The following is a 22,082-nucleotide window of genomic DNA, read 5'->3' as shown; positions in this document are numbered from 1 at the left end:
AATTCTCTTGAAGAAATGCCTTTACTACAAATTAGAACACGTTGTACCTTCCTTTGTACCAAGTATTTAATGCTCCTTTCATTGTGAGGGAGTTTTAATATAACCTTTTAATTCTCAGTAAAATCAAAATGTTAACAATGAAAAACAGTTCTCAATATTCAATAATTTGAACAATAATGTGATGAAACATTTACCTCTTTTCCTATTACAAAGCTAAAGTTTGTTTGCTTTTAAGAAATCTTTGCGTACTTCAAAGTAAAACAAAAACAATGTTTATAGCAGATTACGTTTTAAAGGGACATGCAGAAGATAATGGTAAAGAAAAGCTAGGACGCTATATGGATTGGCAAGGTCTGTCCTTACCTGGCTGCCCAGGCAAAAGGCATTCTGTATTGACCTAATCTCTGGCATGCCTGCTTAGCATTTTTCAAAACTTTCTGTGCAACCTGCAAGTGACATAAGAAACAGCCATGTTTTTTTCACCATTAGTGTGCAAGAAAAACCCACATAGCAAAAGTGATATAAATCATATGAATTAAAATACCTCTTCACTGTTCATTCCAGGTTCAGCAAGGCCTGCTGATCTCACATTTCAAGTGATCTGATTTCAGCCTTCTTTAGTATGTAAATTTTCAGTGATTGATAATCAGAAAAGAGGGTGAGTTGGGAACAAGGGAACAAACCACCAAAGCAACTCACTCCAATTATAAAACCACTGTACATATTCATTAATACCAAATCAACATCTGAGGCAAATCTTTTGATTTTATAATATATTTTAAATAACTATGCTAACAGAATATTTAGATCAACAAATTAAAATTCTATTTTTCAGTGACAGAATTAATATCATTATAAGGAAAAAAAAATGGCTAATAAGAAGAACATCCCTGATTATATACAAAACTCACATGGAAGCTAGAGCAGAATTCAACTGCTTTTTAAGACAGAAATGCAACTCCAGACAAAAATAATTATTTTTCACCCACTTGCTCCCCTATTCATTACCCACTCAATGTATGAGAACACATTCCTGAAGATTAAGTATTAAAATACCCTGCCCACGGCTGGAGGGGTTGGAGCTCAATGACCTTTAAGGTCCCTTTCAACTCAAGCTATCCTATAATTCAACGAAATATGATGCAATATTTGTATTACAACTACATATAGCATATAAGAGAAGAGTTGTGTGAAGATCACATGGACAGTTTTAATCAAGTACATTGTAAAATTGCTCTCATTAAAATGTTCGGTTTGTTTTTGTAAACTGTTAAGTGAACCAACTTCTGTTATGCTGAACCAACAAGCAGAGCTTAGAAACCCAGCTGTTGGAGATGTTCAACACAGAGCTGAAATATTTCAGCTGAAGTAGAACCTTCAGAGAGAGCAGTGAGTTTCTCTTTTCTAAAAATCAGATTCCCACTTGTGCCAGTACAGAGCAAAGTATTTGTTAGATGCAGGAAAAGCCATCTCTGCTCTATGCTGCTGACACTGTTTCTACTGCTATGCCCTTAGGGTCAACTCTCAATTATCTTTTCCTGTAAAAAGGGAGAAATTACACATAAAAGTACAGAACCTTGATAAATAATTGCTTATTAACAACAAGAAAGCATTAAAGGGGAGAAGAACAAGTGATTTCTTAGCTACAGATTGTTTTGCTTCCATTTTCCCTTCTTGACTGGAGTAGTAATTCTGCTCATTGCACGGACATATGGGGGAGGCTGACACAGCTGGTCAGTACTGTTCTGCTTTTGTTTCTAATTAATTAAGTCAAACTAAATGTTCAATTGTATAAAGTTATAAGCAAATGAAAAGCAGAAATGGACAGCGCAAGTTAATATAACAATGAATGTTCTTATTTGGTCATTCCTGAATCACAGGGCAATGTAATTCCAGCACTCGGCATCACATTTTGGAAACGCTTGGGCTTAATTAACCCTCCTGTGTGGCTCAGGCCCAAGACCACCAAAAAGCAGTAGCAGTTTTGTTTTAACTCAGTAACAGTATGCACTTCAAAAACAGACTCCTAAAATACAATGCTGCTGTTTTCTAATGATAGCTACAAAAAGTCTCAAGTATTCCTGGAAAAGCAAATCAGTAGCCTGCTCTATACTAAGATCAAGTGAAAAATACAGTTTTTTAGATGTAGCTTAGCCAGAATTAAATCAGCAGGCCAGAACAATGCTCCCCTGGGGAGAATGAAAGTTAACCCTTCCTTTGTTCTTTTCACTAGCTGAAAACAGGAGATACATAAATAGTACTCGCTGTTGCCCGAAAAAACCTTCTCTGTTAACATCCTGATCCAACTATGTAAGCATTTCTGTTAGCCAAAAAAAGTGACAGACAAGAAGCAGTAACTGACAATGCTTCTTGTTAGGATGTTTCCAAAAGTTAAAATGGTACATCCTAGATCTCTGCAAACTTAAAATGTTTCAATGGTTTATTTCCAAAGGTGATGTGGAGTTCTTTCCAACCTACAAAGCACTTTAAATGTAAAAGCAGTGGTTTAACGATCCCAATGGTTCTGAAGAAAAATAAGAGTGTAGATAGGAAAGCTACAGTATTGTATGGTCACTAAAGACCAAGCCAAAGTCAGAAACAATTATTATAGTAGATGAGATGCATTAACTAAGAGAGGCATATAGTTGATTTCTGACCTGTATTTAACATTTCATTGTTCAGTAGTTTCAACTCAATTTTCACACTGAAGATAAATATTTCATTAAATCAGTCTATTCAAAGACATTAAAAATATATCAGTGTTGTTACAAAAAAGCTGAATAATTTTCATTAAAAAAATGCTAGAAATGAAGTTTCAATTAATAATAGTTGCTACTAATAACTAGAACTTACTATATCAAATCATCATCACCCATGAAGGAGGAAGTAGGTTTCTGACTAATACTTATTAATTTCAAACAATCTTGCCTCAGTATTTTTTAAGTGCCAGGAAAGAAGATAACATACCTTTGCAGAATCTGAACTTTTCATGTATGGTTCAGCACAGTGTGTAATACTTCCCTGTAATACTTTTTCTATTCTAGCCACAAGGAAAATGTCTGGATGAGGACATGTGACTGAGAATATTCCCTAAAAACAAAACACGAGATAAATATAAGCAGAAAATGGATACAATCTTGACATCACATCATGGAACGCTATGTGAAGTATTAAGGAAAACTCTCCCTTTCTAAACAGAATTCAAGCCAGGTCTCAATAACACTTACCTGCTTTGGATACTGTAACATTGTTTCATAAGCATCCTGAATCCTGTGTGAACCATCACCACTGCCATTCATCATTTGTTGAGGAGCGCTGCTTATCATGTGCCGTACTGAGTTGTGGTTCAAATCAACATGGAAATCTGCTGAAATCTTCCGATTGATTTTGATATCAAACAGTGATAATGTGACAAAGAAAGGTTCCACCTGGACATTTAAAAAAACAATGATGTGTCATTGCGGGCACCTGCACTACCATAAAAACATGTATGAAAGGAAGATAAGTATTATTTCTATAAACAAAGGGCCACTCCAGATAGTACTGACAAGGTGTAAAAGACAGCAAAAGAAAAATTCAACTTTCTACACCACAAGGAGATTTGTAACAAAGCCACTTATTGCATGATTTAGGCTCTCATTTTGATTTAAGAGTAGGAAAAAGCAATCCAAGTTCCTGAGTTAGAGTAAGAAATTTTGCAGTGTCAAGGAAGCATTAAAGACAATATTAATAGAAAATAATTATTTACATTTGTTGTTGGTCCTTCTTCATTTTCAGCAACACAGCTTTGCAAATTGAAAGATAAATCATTACACTTCACAAGTATTTTTTTTCCAAATTTCTCTTCAAATGGCTTCACTTCTGGTTCAATACCAGAAAAGTCGAGTTTCTTTAAAAAGACAAAAGAAAAGGAAATCTAAGTATGCTGGTTTTCATTTCAAAAGGATCAAGAGAAAAGAAAATAACATGCTTCCTTGTAAGAAGTCTAACCTGTGCATCTGGATCCAAGGCAAAAAGTTTAACTCTGCTTTCACTTTTCAGCTTGATTTCTGCTTCTCTGGTACTCTATCCAAAACAAGAAAACAGGTCTTAGTATCATATATTAAATGAAAATACTTCACAATTTCACTCCTTTTTCTTTTTTTTTTCCTTTCCCCCTCTGTGATGTTCAAAGCTTTAAATGCTTTTAATTCATACACTCTTCTCTCTCTGAACTACGAAACTCATAGAATCATGGAGTCATCAAGGTTGGAAAAGACCTACAAGATCATCCAGTCCAACTGTCCACCTGACACTAATAGTTCTCACTGCACCACGCACCTCAACACAACGTCTAAGCATTCCTTAAACATCTCCAGGGTCATTGACTCCTCCAACTCCCTGGGCAGCCCATTCCAGCACCAGACTGCTCTCTCAAGGAAATATTTCCTTATGCCCAGCCTGAAGCTCCCCTGGCGCAACTTGAAGCCATTCCCTCTAGTCCTAAACTCCTCCTTAGTTTATATTGCTCCATCACACCCAAGTAAAAAATGAGAGACAGTTCCTTTCCTCTTACATCTTTCTCAGTCACCAAAATATAAAAACCCACCAACACCAGCAGCATGGAAGTTTCCAAATTCATGGAAAGTACACTCCAGTGCAGCTCATGTAGCACATTCTTTCCTTAAACAACAAATAATGTTCAGAAAATGATTTAATTGTAAAAAACAAAGTATGAATGTAGGTTACCCATTACTCAGAGCTGCAACGAGACCATAATATTTCTCAGTAAGCAACAAGTTAGCTAAGTTAAGAAATGTGATCAGAGGCTCCCCCCTCAACATTTTTTTTGTTGTTTTCTTTTTTTTTCCTTGAGCTTTACTGCCAAATAAGTGCTTTTCCTGTGGGTAGATGAAAACAAAAACAAAAGCAAACCCAAATCTTCCAGAAGACAAAACTCCCACACAGAAAAGTTACTTTGCAGAGCTAGGAGGTACATCTATCTTGACCAGGATTTGTGGAGACCTACATATTAACATTAAAATAAAGGAAGTGGAACAAAATAGAAGGTGAAAACTGGTGTTATGCATAGGCTTCTTTTCCATAAAAAGGTCTTGTATGATTTTTAAAGTCAGAAGAGATTAGAAATGGGCATATCCCTGAGCCAAAATTAACAGGGTTGTAGAGTTGCCATTCCCAGAGCATAGCTAAACAGGAATACAAAGTCATACTTTACGGACAGGTATCTATCTTTGGATCATCCTGTACTAGTTTAAAAGGTTTTACCAAACCCAAATGCTTATCACTGACCATCAGCTGAATATCTGCATCTGCTTTGTCAGGTTGAAGAAACTTCTGATTTTCCTCAAGAAAAAAAAAAAACAAACAACGAACTACCAGCTCTAATAGCTCAAATCTTATTACAGGCCAATAATAATGATAAAAACCGACTTAAAGGATGCATAACAGAAGAGGAAGTTTTGAGGTGTGATTTTTAATATGGAGGCTCAGTGGATTTAATTTACTTTGGTCTTTAGTGGGCGCGGGAGAAAAAGGCAACAGTTGCTGTGGAAGACACGAATAATACACTCGATTCCAGCAGAGTACTGGCAGATTTTGCTTGTTGAGCAGCTGGTCAAGATGTACAAGACTAAACTGTGACGAAGCTTAAAGATGACAAGAAGTTAATGAGTACGTCTTGGAAAAAGAATTGTCAATTACAAGAGCTGAAAAGGAAGATGACCTAGTCATAAGAGCAAGATAGAAATTTCTTCAGCTAAAGCATATTAAGTGGTTTTAGATTTAAGTGTTTTACCCAGTAGGGACAAGACAAAAACCTATATATTTTTGATGAGTAGATTCATATGGAGTTGGTCAGAAATCAAGAAATGAGAATGTACTACATACACAGTCATCAACTCTCCCCATAGCTTGGCAGTGACTAATTCAATTTCCTCATTAGCATAACAGGGACAATGCTTTCCTACCTGAGAACGTACTAAGAAACATAATGATTAAGGAGATGCTTGGCCACACTGATTATGACAGCAACACATGCATTTAAGACCAATGTCTAGATTCTAGTTGGGTTTTTTTTGTTTGTTTGTTTGGTTTTTTAATATTTAATGAAGATTTGGAAAAAAAAATCTGTATTTGCTCTTGGTACTTAAATTGCAGATAAAAGGAACATGAGGTAGGTAGAACAGAGATTCAGCTATGTGTGTGCACACTACACGTTGAAGTGCACAGAACAATCTTATTTAATGTTATAAAATAACAGCTGCTGACTTGAAAAAGGAAGTTTCAGAGATTTACTCACAAGAGTAAATCATTTCATTTCATTTTCTATGAAAACTGTTTTTCCTCACTGTGAGATGCTCCTTGAAGGAATTTCTCTTTCTTCGTAAGGATACGGGGTCAATTATTGTGAGTCTCCTCTCAGAACCAACAACAATAATAAAACAACTTATTTAAAAGAAGGCTCAATGCCTTCAACAAGCCAAACAAGCCAAAAATAATAGTTGAAAAAACAATGCAAGAAAAAATAGAGGAGAAAAATCCTCAAAAGAAACAGCATTTATATAAAATAATCAAGTTAAGGCGTAAGTAACATAAAAATGCAAGCAGGCAGAAGTTTTCCTGTTCTTCTCAGGGGAAAAAAAGGGCTAGAAAAAAATGCATTCGAACAAATAGTAAATGTGAACTTGAATGGGAAAACCAATAGTTTATTTTGAAGGAAACAGAAATTTAAACAGGTTGCATCCACAGGGGAAAAAAAAAAAAGAAAAAAAAAGAAAAAAAAAAGCCAGTGCTTAAAGAGCTGAGGAAAATAACATGCTAGAAAAATATTTAGCTTAGAGGGTATGGAAAGGTTATGGAAACAGGAAGCAGCATTTGTTTTACTAAAATTATATGCAGGTGCTACAGCCCTTCACACCAGAATTCACACCAGAGGTTATTATGGAACCTAAGTATTCTGATAGCTTCAACAATAAAGAAAGAAAACTCTTCCATACAGTAAGAACGTCTTTTTATATTTCTAACTGAAATTATTTTTCCATAGCCTCACATAACCATGCTGTTTGATACTTACAGCTCTTCCAAGGCAAACTTGATCATATGCACCAAAATCCCAACTAATTTCCAAATGCAGCTATAGCTGGGGTTAACATAATAGTTTTTTGTACGCATGTACAAAGTTGATTATAATATGGTTATACTAAGAACTGTCAAAGAACCAGCTTGGGTGCTAAAAACCCATTACTGTATTCTGAGTTTTTTGATGTACTGGTAAATAGTGAACATCTGTCTTACTGCTTGGTCTTGATTTATACCCTGTACTCCTTCTGGACTAGTGACTACGTCAGACAGACCCTATGAAAAGAACAGGAGAGCATTCTAAAGCATGAACAAGGAGAAAAGCTTCAAAACTGCAAAAAATAGTACGAAGCTTGGATTCTGCAACTACAATAGAAAAATGTTACTAGCTCCAGTCCCTTCATAATTCAACAAAAATTTCTCCCACAGAGTATTCACAAAACTTACTTATATCACACAAGTCACTAATATAATGAAGTCTGTACATTGGCTATGGAAGAGTAACAATTATTTTCTGTGCACTGCTATTCAATTTTCTTCTTTTTCTACTTCATCTTATTTATTAGACATTGTCACAGTGGAAAAATGTTGTCATAAAACATTAGCTGAACAATCTTTTCCAGGTTTTTTTTTTATGGATATGTAATAATGGAAAGGTTTCTAGAGTTTCATCTTAAAGGTAATTCAGGAGCCTACAACACTTTTATAAAAACAAAATTAAAATCCAAGAACTATGCCAACACAGGAATTATCCATGATTTTGCAGCCTCATTACAAGCACAAGTACTTTAGAACACATTCACATCATCACTGTTATTAAGCTTCTCTATAGTTTAGCATAACTAGATCAGTGCATTAGCACTTACCTGTACGCAATAAAACAACACAAATCATGCAGAATATAATAAACTACAAAATAATTTTAAAATGCTGCTTTTAGACAGCATGTAGAGCTGCTTTAAATAAATATTGAAGACACCAGCCAGGTTGTCTTAAAAAAATTTAAAAAATAAATGGAGAAGCTCAATAACTACTCCAATTGACAAGAGCTTTTAAACTACCACAAACTGGAAGGAAACAACTCACCTTTACTGGAAGTTCACATGACTAATTACTATGCTTAGTACTTCATACCCTGGGTAATCATTTACTATATAAATTACCTTTGTAATTTCAGGATAATAACTGTCAAAACTACTTGATGAGCTTTCCATCTTGCTTTGTTCATCATCTGCAATTAAAACACACATTAAAAAAAGACTTCCAAAATTCTGAAGCAAAGCTATTTCTGAGTAGTTAGTTTGTAACTCATATCCTTTCAAAATAACAACTAACATAAACAGGTTGTAGTTGATTCCATCATTTCACTTTGATGCAATGACTTCTTAAAAGATGTAATCACTTACGTAAATTGGTAAACTAGCAGTTATTCCTAATCTTACCTAGAAAATAAACATTGGTTTTAATACTAATCTTGATATTTGCGTGATGAAAGAAGATGCTCCATGAACAAATTTATGTCACTCTTTCTACCATGAACTGCACCTTGGCCTCAAAGCAAGTTCTCTCTGTACAGATTTTCAAGTCTACTTTTCAGTGGTTACTGGAGTTACAAATCAATCATTCTGTTAGCTATAAGCATCTTCTGGTTCTAAGGCGAGTTGGTGGTCACTGACCAAAATGTCCTTCACAAAGCTGTAGGCATTCCTTTTTTTATTTGATTTTGTTGCAAATGTATCGTGTTAAGTTCTGATGATCTTCACCAAAATACATGATAACTAATTTTAAATTCTAAATTTTCCTTTGGCACATAGTGATATCTATAAGTAGATCAACTTCCTATTACCTCTTCAGGATTCTTATGGACAGGCATGCCCTTAGTTCAATACTAGTTTTCTTTCCCCATCAACTCTCAGCACAAAAAACACATAAGAGGACATACAGACTATCCTTTGGTCACCCAACTATTAACTATAATTACACCACAGTCCTTATAGTTGTCTGGCTTATTCATACTTAAAGAGTTCCAATAGAAAATAAGCTACGCCCAAGCAATCTGTATGGGTCCTGTAATGTGGTGATGAAAGTTACATTGAAGTACCTTAAGTTACCACAATGCCTTGTTCTGTCTAGAGACAGACAGAATAGATTATTCCATTTTCACCAGTATTTTATGCTTTTTCAAACAAGTCCCTTCTCAGTTGTCTCTCTTCCTCAAACTACTTCGGTGATGATTCTTCACTATGGGTTCTGTCACCTAGACTTCTGTCAGTCTCAGTATCCTGTTCTAGACTTTACACAGGCCAAATCAATAGAGAACTGTGCTATACTGATGTCTAATGGCCAAAAATTGTATCATTACAACAAACAATGAAAAGATGTACAATTTCTTACGACCAAAACAAAGTAAGTTTTAGCAGCCTTTATTTCTGAATGCACATGTGCAGTCATTGTTGGCAGCATTGTGAGATACCCCACTTACCTTCATGAGATTCTCCATTTCTCTTTTCTTGCATTGCAGCCTCAAAGTTAAGCTGAAGGATTTTGTTCAGAGTGTTTATCCATTCTTCCATTTCAAGTTCACTGTCTGCAGCTAAAAGGTAACTACTCTTGTCTTGCATCTTGAGTTCAAATGCAAAACGTCTGACTTTATTGTTCTATAATAAAATAGAAGATCTAACAATGACACCTCTATATTCTACCTACTCACAAATCAAATTAAGCTATTTTATCCAACAATTCTGCATTTCAGATTTTTTAACAAAAACAGTCCGCATTTTGAACAAGTGCATTGCTATAATGCAACAAAGCAAAAGAAGTTTATCAGAAAAGCTGAAGGAAAACTGCACTATAAGAACTAGAAAACAAAGACTACAAATGTGTTTAGGAACAAAAAATGGTTTTTTTGTTTGTTGGTTGGTTTGATTGTTTCAAAAACATGAATGAAGGTAGCTGTAGTGGAACTGGCTGAAAATGTAAAGTAAAATAACTTGTGTAAACCTATATATTGTGTAAACTTGCAATACGAATAAATTTACTATAGTTACAGGACTTTTTACATGAAGTGCCTATTAAATATGCATCCAAAAACACTATTGCAATATTTGCAAAAGAAAATCTTCTGTAGACTTGTTGTATCTCTTTGCATAAATTTTCAAACAACTTTATGCTAAAAAAAAAATGTTTTTTTAAAATATATTTCTATTAAAGTTAACAGAACTCTAAAACCCAATGCTTTTTTCCAGGTATGCTGTGCCCAACAAAACAGTTACTTAATTTACTGTAAATACATAACAGAATCACAAAAAAAACCCACCTCTTTTCTTTGGCACTTGCTACAGACAAACATTTTTTACCAAAGCCCGTAACTTTTTTTAATAAAGAGCAGCACATACAAGTAATGTTATAAAGGTCAAATGAAAGCATCTGGAAGGATGACTGAATTTAATACAATTCCCACAACACAAATCCCACACAAGAAGCTATGGAAAACATTCTACAGCCCATGTAAGAACAAAATGTAACTGAACTTAACACTAAATTTTTTTGCAGTCATTACTTTGCCATAATTTCAGGATGCTGTTTTATGCCTTCACCTTAAAATTCTGTTACATGTTTTTGAGAAATATTTGACATCAACCAACAACTTCTGCTGCTTTCAGAAACATTTTTCAAATTCAGCGTCTTCCAATTTAAAATCTTGTTCCCTGTTTTTGCAGCATATGCAGTTGTTTGTCTGCATAGCAGATGCTTATCTATGACCAAAGTCATCTGCATTTTTTATTTTTCTAAAATAATTCCACATAACATGCAGAATTAAGAGCGAGCAGAATATTTATAATTACCTGAACCACTCCCATGCATGAATCCAGAAATATAGATCCCTTAGGTTCTTTTGATATTTTTTCATCTTTGTAGAAATTGAGATTATAGGATCCATCACCAAGTTGGATTAAGTGGAAAAATCTTCTTTTAAATGACTAGTGGAAAAAAAAAAGGTGTAAAGAAAAAGAATTATAAGACCGGTATTAATCAGTTTCATGTAATAAAACATAGAAGTGCTACTTACACAATCAGTTACAGGAGAAAAGCTTTTACTTGCACGTAACCTAATCAGTATCATTAGAAAACAATGCTGAAATCAGTAATGCATAAGAAAGAATTTTAAAATGAAAAGTCTGCAGTAAGATTTTACTGCATTATCGGAAAGTTTTTTCTCTCTTGGTATTTATAACTTACTCTGCAGCTGTTATATGTGAAATAGGTATTTATTGTGATAACCATTGGTTTCTAAATAAAAAGGCAATACAAACAAGAATTTGTACTACGTTGCCTCTTTTCTACTATTAACATTCTAGAGGATAGGGGAGAAAGATTTTTAAAACACTACATTTCTCTCACCTACTTAATTTTTAATGCTTTTTTTTTTTTTAGGTACATTAAAAATGAGAGGCATCTCTCATTCATCCTATGCTATTTTTGTAACAAGTAAAGCACATGAAAATGGACTTCACAAAGGCACAGTGGTATTTTAATAAGGGTGTTCATTATTCATCATGTGGAGGACATTCATAAACTTACTCTCATTGTCACACTGATTGCACTATTCATGTTGCCTTTGTACAGCCATCCTTGTTTTGTTATTCCACCTTTCTGAGACCCAAGAGATGCTGCATCCTGGAGATGAAGGAAGGAAGGAAGGAAAAAAAGTTTGGCATCATAGACTGAAATTGTGACATACATCAGCAAATTTCAAAAGTTATTTGTTTAAAGATGGAATAGCTATGTTCAAAATGTAATGATAGAAATGCTCTATAAAATTATGAACCTTTCTAATTCTAAATATTTTAATTAAAGAAGAGGGATGAGACTGACCTTGTCTAACTTCTGATATGCAACAAGCTACTTATATACAAGCTACTTATACATATAGATTTTCTCTGTGGCCAGCAGGATGATCCAAATAGACAGATGATTAGAGCTTTAGATAGCCAAATATTAGACAAGATAAATTCTCCTGAGAAGGGCTAAAGATGAAAAGCTCAATAGAATTTACTCTGTAAGCTTTCTTTGTGTATTCTAATCTCATGTTGCAGGAAATATTAGCAATTTCTATTATCAGAAAGAACAATATAAGACAGCGCTTACCCAAAACTTCAAAAAAGACTTCTCAAACAATTTGCTTTAATACACATTACTTCACTACTTTATTACTTCAAAGACATTTTTTAAAAATAATTTACAGAGAACTAAGTTCCTGTATTTTTTAATTCATTCTGGCCATTTGCATTTCAGAACTCGAGCTTTCTAAGACAAATAAGACCAAATTTGTCACTAATGGCAAATACAAGAACAGCAGATCCTGTGCATGTATCAGTCAGCACATGCACTGCCTGTATACCACTTACATCTGCCAGTTCATGGAATTTGGAACTACATCCAGACCCACAGGACATTACTAACACCTGAAAAGTAGTACACTACTACTGAACCAATCAAAATGACAGATTTACAACTTCCACATAATAAATATTAAATCATCAATTCAAGCAATCATTAAAAGCAGTACCACGCAGACACTTTACCATTGTTTGTAGTTGAGGTAATCCGTTCTGACACAACAAAAGCATTCATTAATTAGACTTGTAAAGTTTCAACCATCTACAGAAAAAAAAACTCTCATCACAACCAACCACTTAAAATCAGCCATGTCCAATTGAAAACAAGGCCACAAAAAATTCCTCAACTGCTATCATCTACTTCTAAGTTCTTTCCTCAGTTATTAAGAGAAAGTAGCACAGAAAGTAGTAACGTGAGTGACACAGTTATGAGTTCAACAGCTGAACCAAATTTTGAATAATATTCATTGGTTTCTAGAATTCAAACACGAAACATTCCATAAGACATCCCTAGTTAATTTATTTACAGCTTATTTATTCTGTCTAGCTTGCATATTTATAGGCATATGCACAAGTGAACTTCAAAAAACTGCTAACTGAAGGCAAAAGTTGTGTCAATCCATTCCTGCAAAAATTATAGCCTGCCTGAAAGGAAATGAGGTCCAGCAAAGGTGACATAGTTGCCAGCTTTCATAACACCTGACAGGTGCCCTAGAAGCAAGGACTAAAAATACTAAATTTTCACATGCCTTCATGAATCTCTCTCTTTAAGCAGTGCAGCCTACTTGTTTCACATCTTCAGTTCATTAGTCCTTCACTCTGTTCTTCATTACCTAATTCTTGTTGCTCCACAATCCAGATACAAAGAAGACAACTGAAGACACTGGGTTTACAGTTATGCTTCTCCTGCTACACTGGTGGGAGTTATCCCCTCAGAAAGGATGGTTTAAAACCACAAGTTCAAGAAGATGAAGTGATTATGAGATTGTCAGAACTTGGTTCTGTACAGCACGTCATTTAATTATGAAATTAGATCCTTAGTTTCGTAAGCCACAAAAGGAACACCTGATATGACAAGAATTCCTTCATTACCTGCGTTACTAAAAATTCAGATTTGTCTCTGTTAAGACTTTTCCAGTTCAAAGTCTCTGAAGTGCAGTGTTTACCAGCTCTGCTGAACTGCACGATACTTCCTAACAGCAAAACTGAGCATCATTTGGGCCTCTCTAGTTACACCATTACTACAAAGCAGAATTCTTGCCTACAAGCCAAAAAGCTACCGAATTTTTCCAGGCTACCATCTGTTAATACAAAATAACACCAAGCTCACAGTCATTAACACATTACTTTCACAGTGAAAACATACTTCCTGTTCCCAGCTGATAAGTTAATTTCCTTATTTTTATTACTGCTGGACATTATGCTTCACTTTTTTAATGATCTTTCCCCACTGACACTGCTTCAAAATTTATTCCAACAGTGACTGTTTCAATAAAAACAACTCCTTATCTGGACCCCCATAACCCTGGCTGATTTAAAAAATTCCATTTATAAACATTAACTTGATGGCTCTATAGTATGAATTACATTTGCAAAGGTAATTCTACCCTTTTTAAAAGGGTAAAGTAAACCTTTATCTGTTTTTCCTCCACTTTTAACCACCTTGTCTTTCTCTACCATTTCCTTAATAAATCACCTTTCAAAAAATCTACAGAGAAAAAAAAAAGGCAGAACACCTTCCAATTTAAGATTTGCACATCTGCTTTTTGGCAAACAAATACATAAGGATTTGAAAGAAAGCAACTGTTCCGTTTTTGAAATTATTAGAATATTTTTAAAAATGCACCACTTTAACCAGCAAGATATTCTTCCGTGGAGGAAACAATCTGTTTCCCTCATCCTATTTCCATTAATCTCTTTTCTTCTGATTACACTTTAAGTACCTCTACAAAGAGAAGCCGATCTCTTCTCTAGCAACTATTAACTCTGGAAGAGCTCTGATGTTACTGTCTGCTCTAACAGGAAATTGGGCAGAATGAAACAGGAAGTCCCTCCGCTTACATCTACATTACATGGAAGAAATGTACTACCTGGCAATACTCATGTGATCCATTTTTTCAGTACTTAACAAATTCTAGCCATAACCATATTTGCTACTAACAATCACAGTAAATCCTACCTTCATCTACATTGTTGTGGTTTTTTTTCCCCCTGTTTAACTCCCTGTTTTGTTTCTGTTAGCAAGAATGTGGTAATATTTCTGACAAGTCTTCTTAAATTCAGTATCACAGAATCACAGAATGGCCCAGGTTGGAAGGGACCTCAAGGATCATAAATCTCCAACCCCCCTGCCACATGCAGGGCCACCAATCTCCCCAACAGAGAGCATCACTATTCTCATCTTACAAACTGGAAAATTTGGGATACAGATACATGAAGTTACCTGTCCATCCAAATATCACAGTGCACATTAACAGTAACAACAGAGAAATGGCATCCTAAGACTCTTTGGAAATCTCCCTGTTCAGACACAGCTCCTCATATTTAATCTGAGAAAACTTGTAAGTAGCTCTCTTTATTTCACAAGCAGCAGTTCTGAACACAAGGAATTTATAAACAAAGTAATTATCAAGGATAAAAGCTGCAAAAATCATTTTATTTTGATTTTGATTCTTTTTTTTCAGTGACGCAAGAGTTCAAGTACTCTTAAGAAAAGGGAGAACTGGCTTCTTACCAGTTCGTGTTCTGAAACAGGGTGTGGAAAAACTAAACAAATCATACAAATAACAGAAACAGTTATTGAATAAAGTCTTCCACATTCAAAACACAGTGGAAAACTACTTGAGAATATAGGTACCTCTGGCTTCCCTACGCCAATGACAAAAAATGAAAACGCGTAGGACTTCAATAAAGACTAATAAAGATTCTAACAAAACTTCATTAGTTTGCATTTTCACCACATATTTTCAGAACTTATCCCGCATCCAAATTTTTATCAATCTAATTTTAACTCAGACTATATTGTCATGTATTCTATATTGATGGGCATCCGTCAGCATGTACTTGCAGATCGGAACAGGTTCACCTATGATTTTACTCAACATTGCACAGAAACAATATAAATAGACTTTATGAAAGCTCCAAGATGATTCTTCACCACTGTTGAAAAGCTTCTACATTTTCAACATCTGTCAAAACTTGTTTTACTCATACTGGGATCTCAGGAATAAAGGGCAATTTCAAACGAGGTACAGTAACTACTTCCTCCCCCCTAAATCAGGCTGTTCAATGCACTGGCTGGTTTTACTTATGACATCAACACTTAACTTATAACCTTTGCTTTCCGTATCTCAACATTCTTTAGTGAACACACAATAAAGGAATTACTATTATCTCACCTCATCTTTATCTGCTTCTTCATCCACTTCATACAAATGCACTGGAAGCTTCTCCGGTTTTGTCACTTTACTAGGAAAGAAAACGTTTCTAAGATTCTAGAAATTTGGTGGTTGGTTATATATTCCACACGCCAAAAACCAAACATGTTATTTCCCTAGATGAAGAGGAAAAAGTACAAGAATATCTGGCTAAATCTCTCTCCTATCCCGCAATTTTCCTAACTCACACATCTGGCCACACTCTTTCTATTGTTCTGCTAGCTGCTGTCCCTTTGTATAACTGAGGAGAAACAAATGCCTTCTTGTTTGCTGCAATCCTAACATCTTAGGTGCAATAATTATCATCTGCAACCAAATACAATGCAAAAGGTCATCTGGACTTAGGAAGGGAAAATCAAATGAGAGCAAAAGCAATGCTGTTGCTGTGTTTGCCTGTCAATCTAAAAGGTACATTTTAGAAATAAATTTAAAAAAAGAACAGTGGAAGCTCCTCCTTCTCCATCTCTCTGTCAAAAAACTATTCTCTCTGTCAAAATGCTTTCTGGAATGTGAAGGAAGACATCAGAAGGCCTATCTATAAGCCATAAATATAGCAAAACTTTTCACTAATGGGAATAATATCTCCCAGTGAAATCAAATCATCTTCATATAAACTTTAAATAAAACCTTTGTTCCAACAATTTCTACAGCTTTTATTAACAATTAATGTAAACATAAAAATGAATATCAATCATTAGAAGCAAAACTGAATTTGATCAAATATGTAGAACTAAAAAAAGAGAATTAAATCAGTAATTTTTCCTTTGCACTGAAAGCACATCTAAATCTGCAATTCTATTTTTATCCAAGAACTTCTCTGAAAGAGGCACATAACATCACTAAGCAGCTGTGAGCTTATGTGATATTTATTGCATGCCTGTATCAAGGATGAGCATACACACACACAAAAAACCTAGTCCATTTTAAACTATTTTTCATTGAATACAGGTTTAAATATAGAAAAAAAATGAACATGATTTCAGAAAAGCAATGCTCACATCTCTTCTTGGATTTCTAGACAACCCTTAAAACACTGTCTGCCTGTTAAGGTATATATATATGAGGTTGTATATACAGAGTATTAACACAACATTTGAAAATACATGTGTCCACCTCTCTTGGTTAATAGTCTATAATTATTTGTCTAGTCTAGGTTCTATTCCTTAAGCTCCTAAGGAGAACTCTAAAAGTGACCTCTGAAACTATAGAAACAAGAAATCACCATTTTACCATTGAGTTTAATCTATTACATGAGTTTGTTTCTATTCTGTTACTTATAAGCTGTCAATGACAGAAATTCTTGTCCTCCCTATGAATAAGGCAATGTTACTACAGTATGTTCCCAGAAAATGGTAAAATAAGATCTTAAAACTTCATGTTCCATATTAATTTCATCTTCGAAATCTTTATTGTCTTTACTGCACATTGGTATAGCATATAACTGGTTACACACACCAAATTTAAGTCTGCATTACATCAGTGGCTAACATACTTACTTTGGAAGCTGTCGAAACTCTGCTGAGTAATCTTCATATTTATAGTTAACAATGTGCCAGTCTGAATTGTAGGTTCTGATGCACTATGTTAATGGAAACCAAATATCAATATTAATTGGAAAACAATCAATTCTATACCAGCATTCCCTAGACACACACACCAAAAAAACCTTCTCAGATATGTCTGTTTATGAACTATTATGATTATGCAGTGATCTCTGAAAATTCCGTACACTTCCTTTCTTTTGCAATGCTGCTTTTTGTAATAAGTGATGTCTATATGATAATATCCTATTGAAACATGTATCACATAAAACCAGAAAATGGAAAATGCATTCAGCTTCTGGATTAACCACCTTCAGTTGTCTGAAAAGTTAAAGCAGCATTTCACTGCAGCTGAAAACATGACTGACACTTCAGAAAGCTCAGCCTTACAAGACAGATGGATTACTAAAACAGAATATTGAATTTTTCATGCACTTTGATGGAGAAAATAAAAACTCCTTTCTCTTAGATTTATGCTTAACATGCTTTCAGCTGCTGAAAAGCAATCGCCCTGGACTAGGACACAGGAAATACCGTCTCACTCCACCCATATTGCTAAAACATAAAAGTACTGATTTATCTTGGCTTTGAATGAAGTAACATAAAACTGACAAAATCTGTTGTTAGAAGTCATGCGGCACAGAACTTTGTGCTCCATTAACAGATTTACATGCACACAAATACTGCATCTAACAGTTAAAAAACATTTTCTTTCTATTTCAAATATTAAATATTTGTAAAGCAGTTTCTTCCGCAGAAAATCATTGAAATTCTTGAATTCCCTACAGCATTCCTCCCTCCTTGTGTATCACTTTCAGATTTATCTTTGAATTATTTGGATTAAGTACTAATGGTAGCTATCACTGAGGAGAAATCACTTGAAGGTTTAGAACAGATTTAGCTATTTGAAACTGTCAGCTTCGTTAAAATTACAACAGACACACACTTGTTGTTTCAGGTGTTAAAACACAAGCTTGAAGTATATTAGCAAAAAAAACAGTAGATAATATAAAAAAAAAGACAAAAATTGGAAGCCTTTTGTTCCTAAGAGGCCTCAACAAGACAGAAAGTGTCTTGTGTTAACAGTCAGAACCAAGGGAATGCCAACACAAAAAAATGGTTAAAAGAAACTGAGTTTGAGAATGTGCTTTTTTTACACGTAGCATAGAAACTGAGAATGAAGGATTAATTTTGGACTCCACAAGCATTAATACTGTGAATACCTCTGTTCCAACAAACAATGGGATTACTGTGAATAAATTGAGAATGTCTGGAATTAAACAGTTTAACATAAAAAAGTAAGCCACATTGATTCATTCCAGTTCAATAATGCCATCAATATTGTGCATGTACATCACCCGTATTCAACTGGCAAAGTCAAAAGCATAAAAGTAAGAGAAGGTGGGAGGAGAACCATCCTCAAAAGTCAGTGATACAAGCAACATTACTCACAGCTATCCTGTAATCCTTTTCTAGCCACTGAAGGAGAAAATACTTGTTTTTTCCTGGAAATTTTTCCTTGACAAAACTAGAGAACTAGTTTTCAAAACAAAATATTGAGAGCTAAATGGCAACATTTTTCTTTCAGGTTATTTTTTTTCTGAATTTTTTTTTTTAAACAATAAATGAAGCAGTATAAATACAGGTCAGGTGTAATACTGTTATTAGACACAAAAACAGAAGGTTCCGATTTTACCTCAGTAACAAATAAGCTCTGAGCTTCCTTCTCTGCATTTTCAGGAACTGTTGAGTGAATGTATCGACTCTGTCGTTTCAGTAACGCTGTCTGATAAATAACAACAAAATCAATGACATTTGCAAGTAAAGGAAGACGATACAGTGTGACAACACTCAAGTTATATTGCTATAGACAGTAGAGAAGCTGAGCAGCAAACATCCTGTGAATACGGGAAAGGAGAGCAGCCACTTAAGAATTTAGTTCCATTCAAACATTAGCTACTTGTTCCTTCCCTCACAGCAAGAACAAGGTGACAAGATTGCAATCAGGAAGAATTAGATGCCATAAAGAAGCGTTTTCCTCTACTATGACAACATTCACAAGAAAATACTGGTAAAAATAATTCCACCTTGACAGTGTAACTTCAATACTTTGTAGATATTAGGTTAGTGATATTGCTACATACAAAAACTATTGCTTAGGAAAATAGCAACTTCATGCCAAAATAAGAAGGATAGTTCAATTGCAGATCTCAGCTGGCCAAAAAAAAAAAAAAAAAAAGAAAAAAAAAAAGAGAGAGAGACTTATGCTACTAAACTGAAGGTGACAAAGAAAGCCTTGACCCCTGTTATGCCCTTCTGGCAGCCAAAACATGCTCACCAAAACCAGAACTTACTCCCAGTCTATGCCAGAGTTCAGAAAACAGCTGACAGAGAACAGGAAATATCACTGTGAGTATGAATGTCTGCTTCAAAAACTAACACCATACTAAGCCTTAAGGCATTTAAACTAGGAAGTGTAAAAGGTGAAAACTTTACAAAATCCTCTGGCCCGCAAGTAAATGAGTGCACAACAGAAATGATTATGTACAGCTCAGAAAACATTAAAAACATCACATCTTATGTCATCAGAGTTGGACAAGTGAGCTTCCATGGGCTGTGTTTGGAAGGGGCTGTGATCCCTCATTTGTTACCCATACTTCCAGCATCATGGTACCACAAACCATCAGAGAAAAATGTGAAAAGATCACAGAATAACCAAGGTTGGAAAAGACCTTCAAGATCATCCAGTCCAACCATCCACCTATCATCAATAGTATTCACTACACCATGTCCCTCAACACAAAATCCAAATGTTCCTTAAAAAAAAAAGATAAAAAACAAACAAGCAAAAAACAAAACAAAACAAAACAAACCCTCCACATACTAATGGTCAAGAAGAAGGGATATCCATCAGTATGTCTCTGAAATCATCCCTGCTGAGACACTGATCTATCAGGTGACGGTGTCGTTGTTATCAGAGGCCCTTCCCATTATCTGGGGATGGCTTTTAAGTTGGAATACTCAAAGGTTTAAGGAAAGAAAATGTAGGATGTGTCCATGGTCAAGTCAGTCATCTGCTCCAGCGCTCTACTGAAAAGTGACAATGCTAACTGCTTGGGTACGAGAAGAGAAGTAACAAAACCAAAAAGAAAAGCAACATTATGGGACCAATAAATCTTAAAATACAGTTAAAAACACCTGCAATAGGGTAACTGCTAAACACTATTACTGCATGCGTGATTAAGTTCTCCGAATTCTCAAAATATGTTCCTTATTAAGAAAATGTGCTCATTTAAAGCCATATCAACTTTAAAATACTCATTTTCACCAACAGCCTGAAGCGTAAAACATTTACAAAAAGAAATGTTGAAAAATGCAAAAACATACCTGGTTACCTTGCATGATTTCTATCAGTTTGGAACTGACATGAATCACACTGCTGCTTTGGTAGTGGGCTCAATGGTCATTTTCATTTTAACCTGAATGTTGTCTATTTTTTAATCAAATACGAAAATCTCACTCATTTTATATTAGCAGGTGTTCGCCATATTGAGTATCCATGAACTCCATGTCCAATAATCTAACATGGTTCTTCTGTTTTTCAGCAATCAAAAAGAGATTCAGTAGATTTTATTACCTATCATCTTAACAGAAGTTTGAACATGAAGTTCAATTTGCTGGCAGTCAGAAAACCAATCTGCTGTTTCTCTTCGAAAACACCAGCAATGGTGAGAAAAAGGTGACAATTTCTGACTGTCATACACCCACAGCATGAACATATAGGCTTTTTTTTTTTCATTTGTAATCTGTCTGAAAACATGAGGATATATACATACACACATATCACTTTTAATCTTGACACTTTTAGCATCATTCACTGAATTGAAACAAATCTGAGAGATGTAAACGTTCTACATATCATTTTAAAGCTACAGAAGCAAGGCTGAATGTCTAAACTGCAGAAAGAGGAAGGGAGGGGAGTGCTGATGTTTGGAGTGATGGCATTTGTCTTCCCAATGAACTATTATGTGTGATGAGCCCTGCTTTCCTGGAAATGGATGAACATCTGCCTGCAAATGGGGAGCAGTGAATGAATCCCTTGTTTTGTTTGCTTGTGCATACAGCATTTCCTTCACCTAGTAGATTGTCTTTATCTCAACTCATGAGTTCTTGGACTTTTACCTTTCCAGTCCTCTCTCTCCTACTCAGGAGGGCTGACACAACAAACACTGAGCAAAAGGAAAAGGGGGAAAATAAATAAATAAATTAATTAAAAAAAAAAAGAAAAACAAGTAAAGCCAGAAAACTTAAAGAGCCTCTCCTCTTTCAAATTCTATTTATTCACATTATAAATTCACTAGATTCATTACAGGTCATTTTTGCAATGAATAAACACTGAAGAAGCACAAGCAATGGGGGGGGGGGGGGGGAGAAGAGTATTAGCAGCAATAAGAGGAAAATGACAGAAAGATCCTCGGTTCAGCCTGAAGCAGTCTGACAGTTGATAGAAAACTATTTCCATTTTATTCATAACCATACATGTAGAATAGGCTATTTACTTTATATTTCTAGCTTACAGAGCAGAGACTAGAGTAGTATCTTACTAGCTATTTTCACAGGAAAGCCAT

General features: G+C 34.8%; 1 protein-coding gene across 11 annotated transcripts in view; it reads right to left on the bottom strand.

Moving 5' to 3' along the window:
- The window catches only part of LOC125687867 (dedicator of cytokinesis protein 9), a 121,243-nt gene that overhangs the window by 57,550 nt on the left and 41,611 nt on the right, over window positions 1-22,082 (bottom strand). For all 11 annotated transcript variants that reach the window (XM_048933163.1, XM_048933155.1, XM_048933158.1 and 8 more), the window contains exons 3-14: window positions 19,151-19,240; window positions 17,410-17,492; window positions 15,875-15,944; window positions 11,659-11,754; window positions 10,923-11,057; window positions 9,560-9,734; window positions 8,241-8,308; window positions 3,991-4,065; window positions 3,749-3,889; window positions 3,228-3,428; window positions 2,968-3,090; window positions 364-446 (exon numbers count right to left, since the gene is read on the bottom strand). In XM_048933163.1, the coding sequence (XP_048789120.1) occupies window positions 364-446; window positions 2,968-3,090; window positions 3,228-3,428; window positions 3,749-3,889; window positions 3,991-4,065; window positions 8,241-8,308; window positions 9,560-9,734; window positions 10,923-11,057; window positions 11,659-11,754; window positions 15,875-15,944; window positions 17,410-17,492; window positions 19,151-19,240 (1,340 nt within the window). The remainder of the gene's footprint in view (window positions 1-363; window positions 447-2,967; window positions 3,091-3,227; window positions 3,429-3,748; window positions 3,890-3,990; window positions 4,066-8,240; window positions 8,309-9,559; window positions 9,735-10,922; window positions 11,058-11,658; window positions 11,755-15,874; window positions 15,945-17,409; window positions 17,493-19,150; window positions 19,241-22,082) is intronic.

This window comes from Lagopus muta, chromosome 1, assembly GCF_023343835.1.
Source record: "Lagopus muta isolate bLagMut1 chromosome 1, bLagMut1 primary, whole genome shotgun sequence".
NCBI lineage: Eukaryota > Metazoa > Chordata > Aves > Galliformes > Phasianidae > Lagopus > Lagopus muta.
Note: the sequence above shows the minus strand (reverse complement) of the source record. Positions and strands in the feature narration are given on the sequence as shown.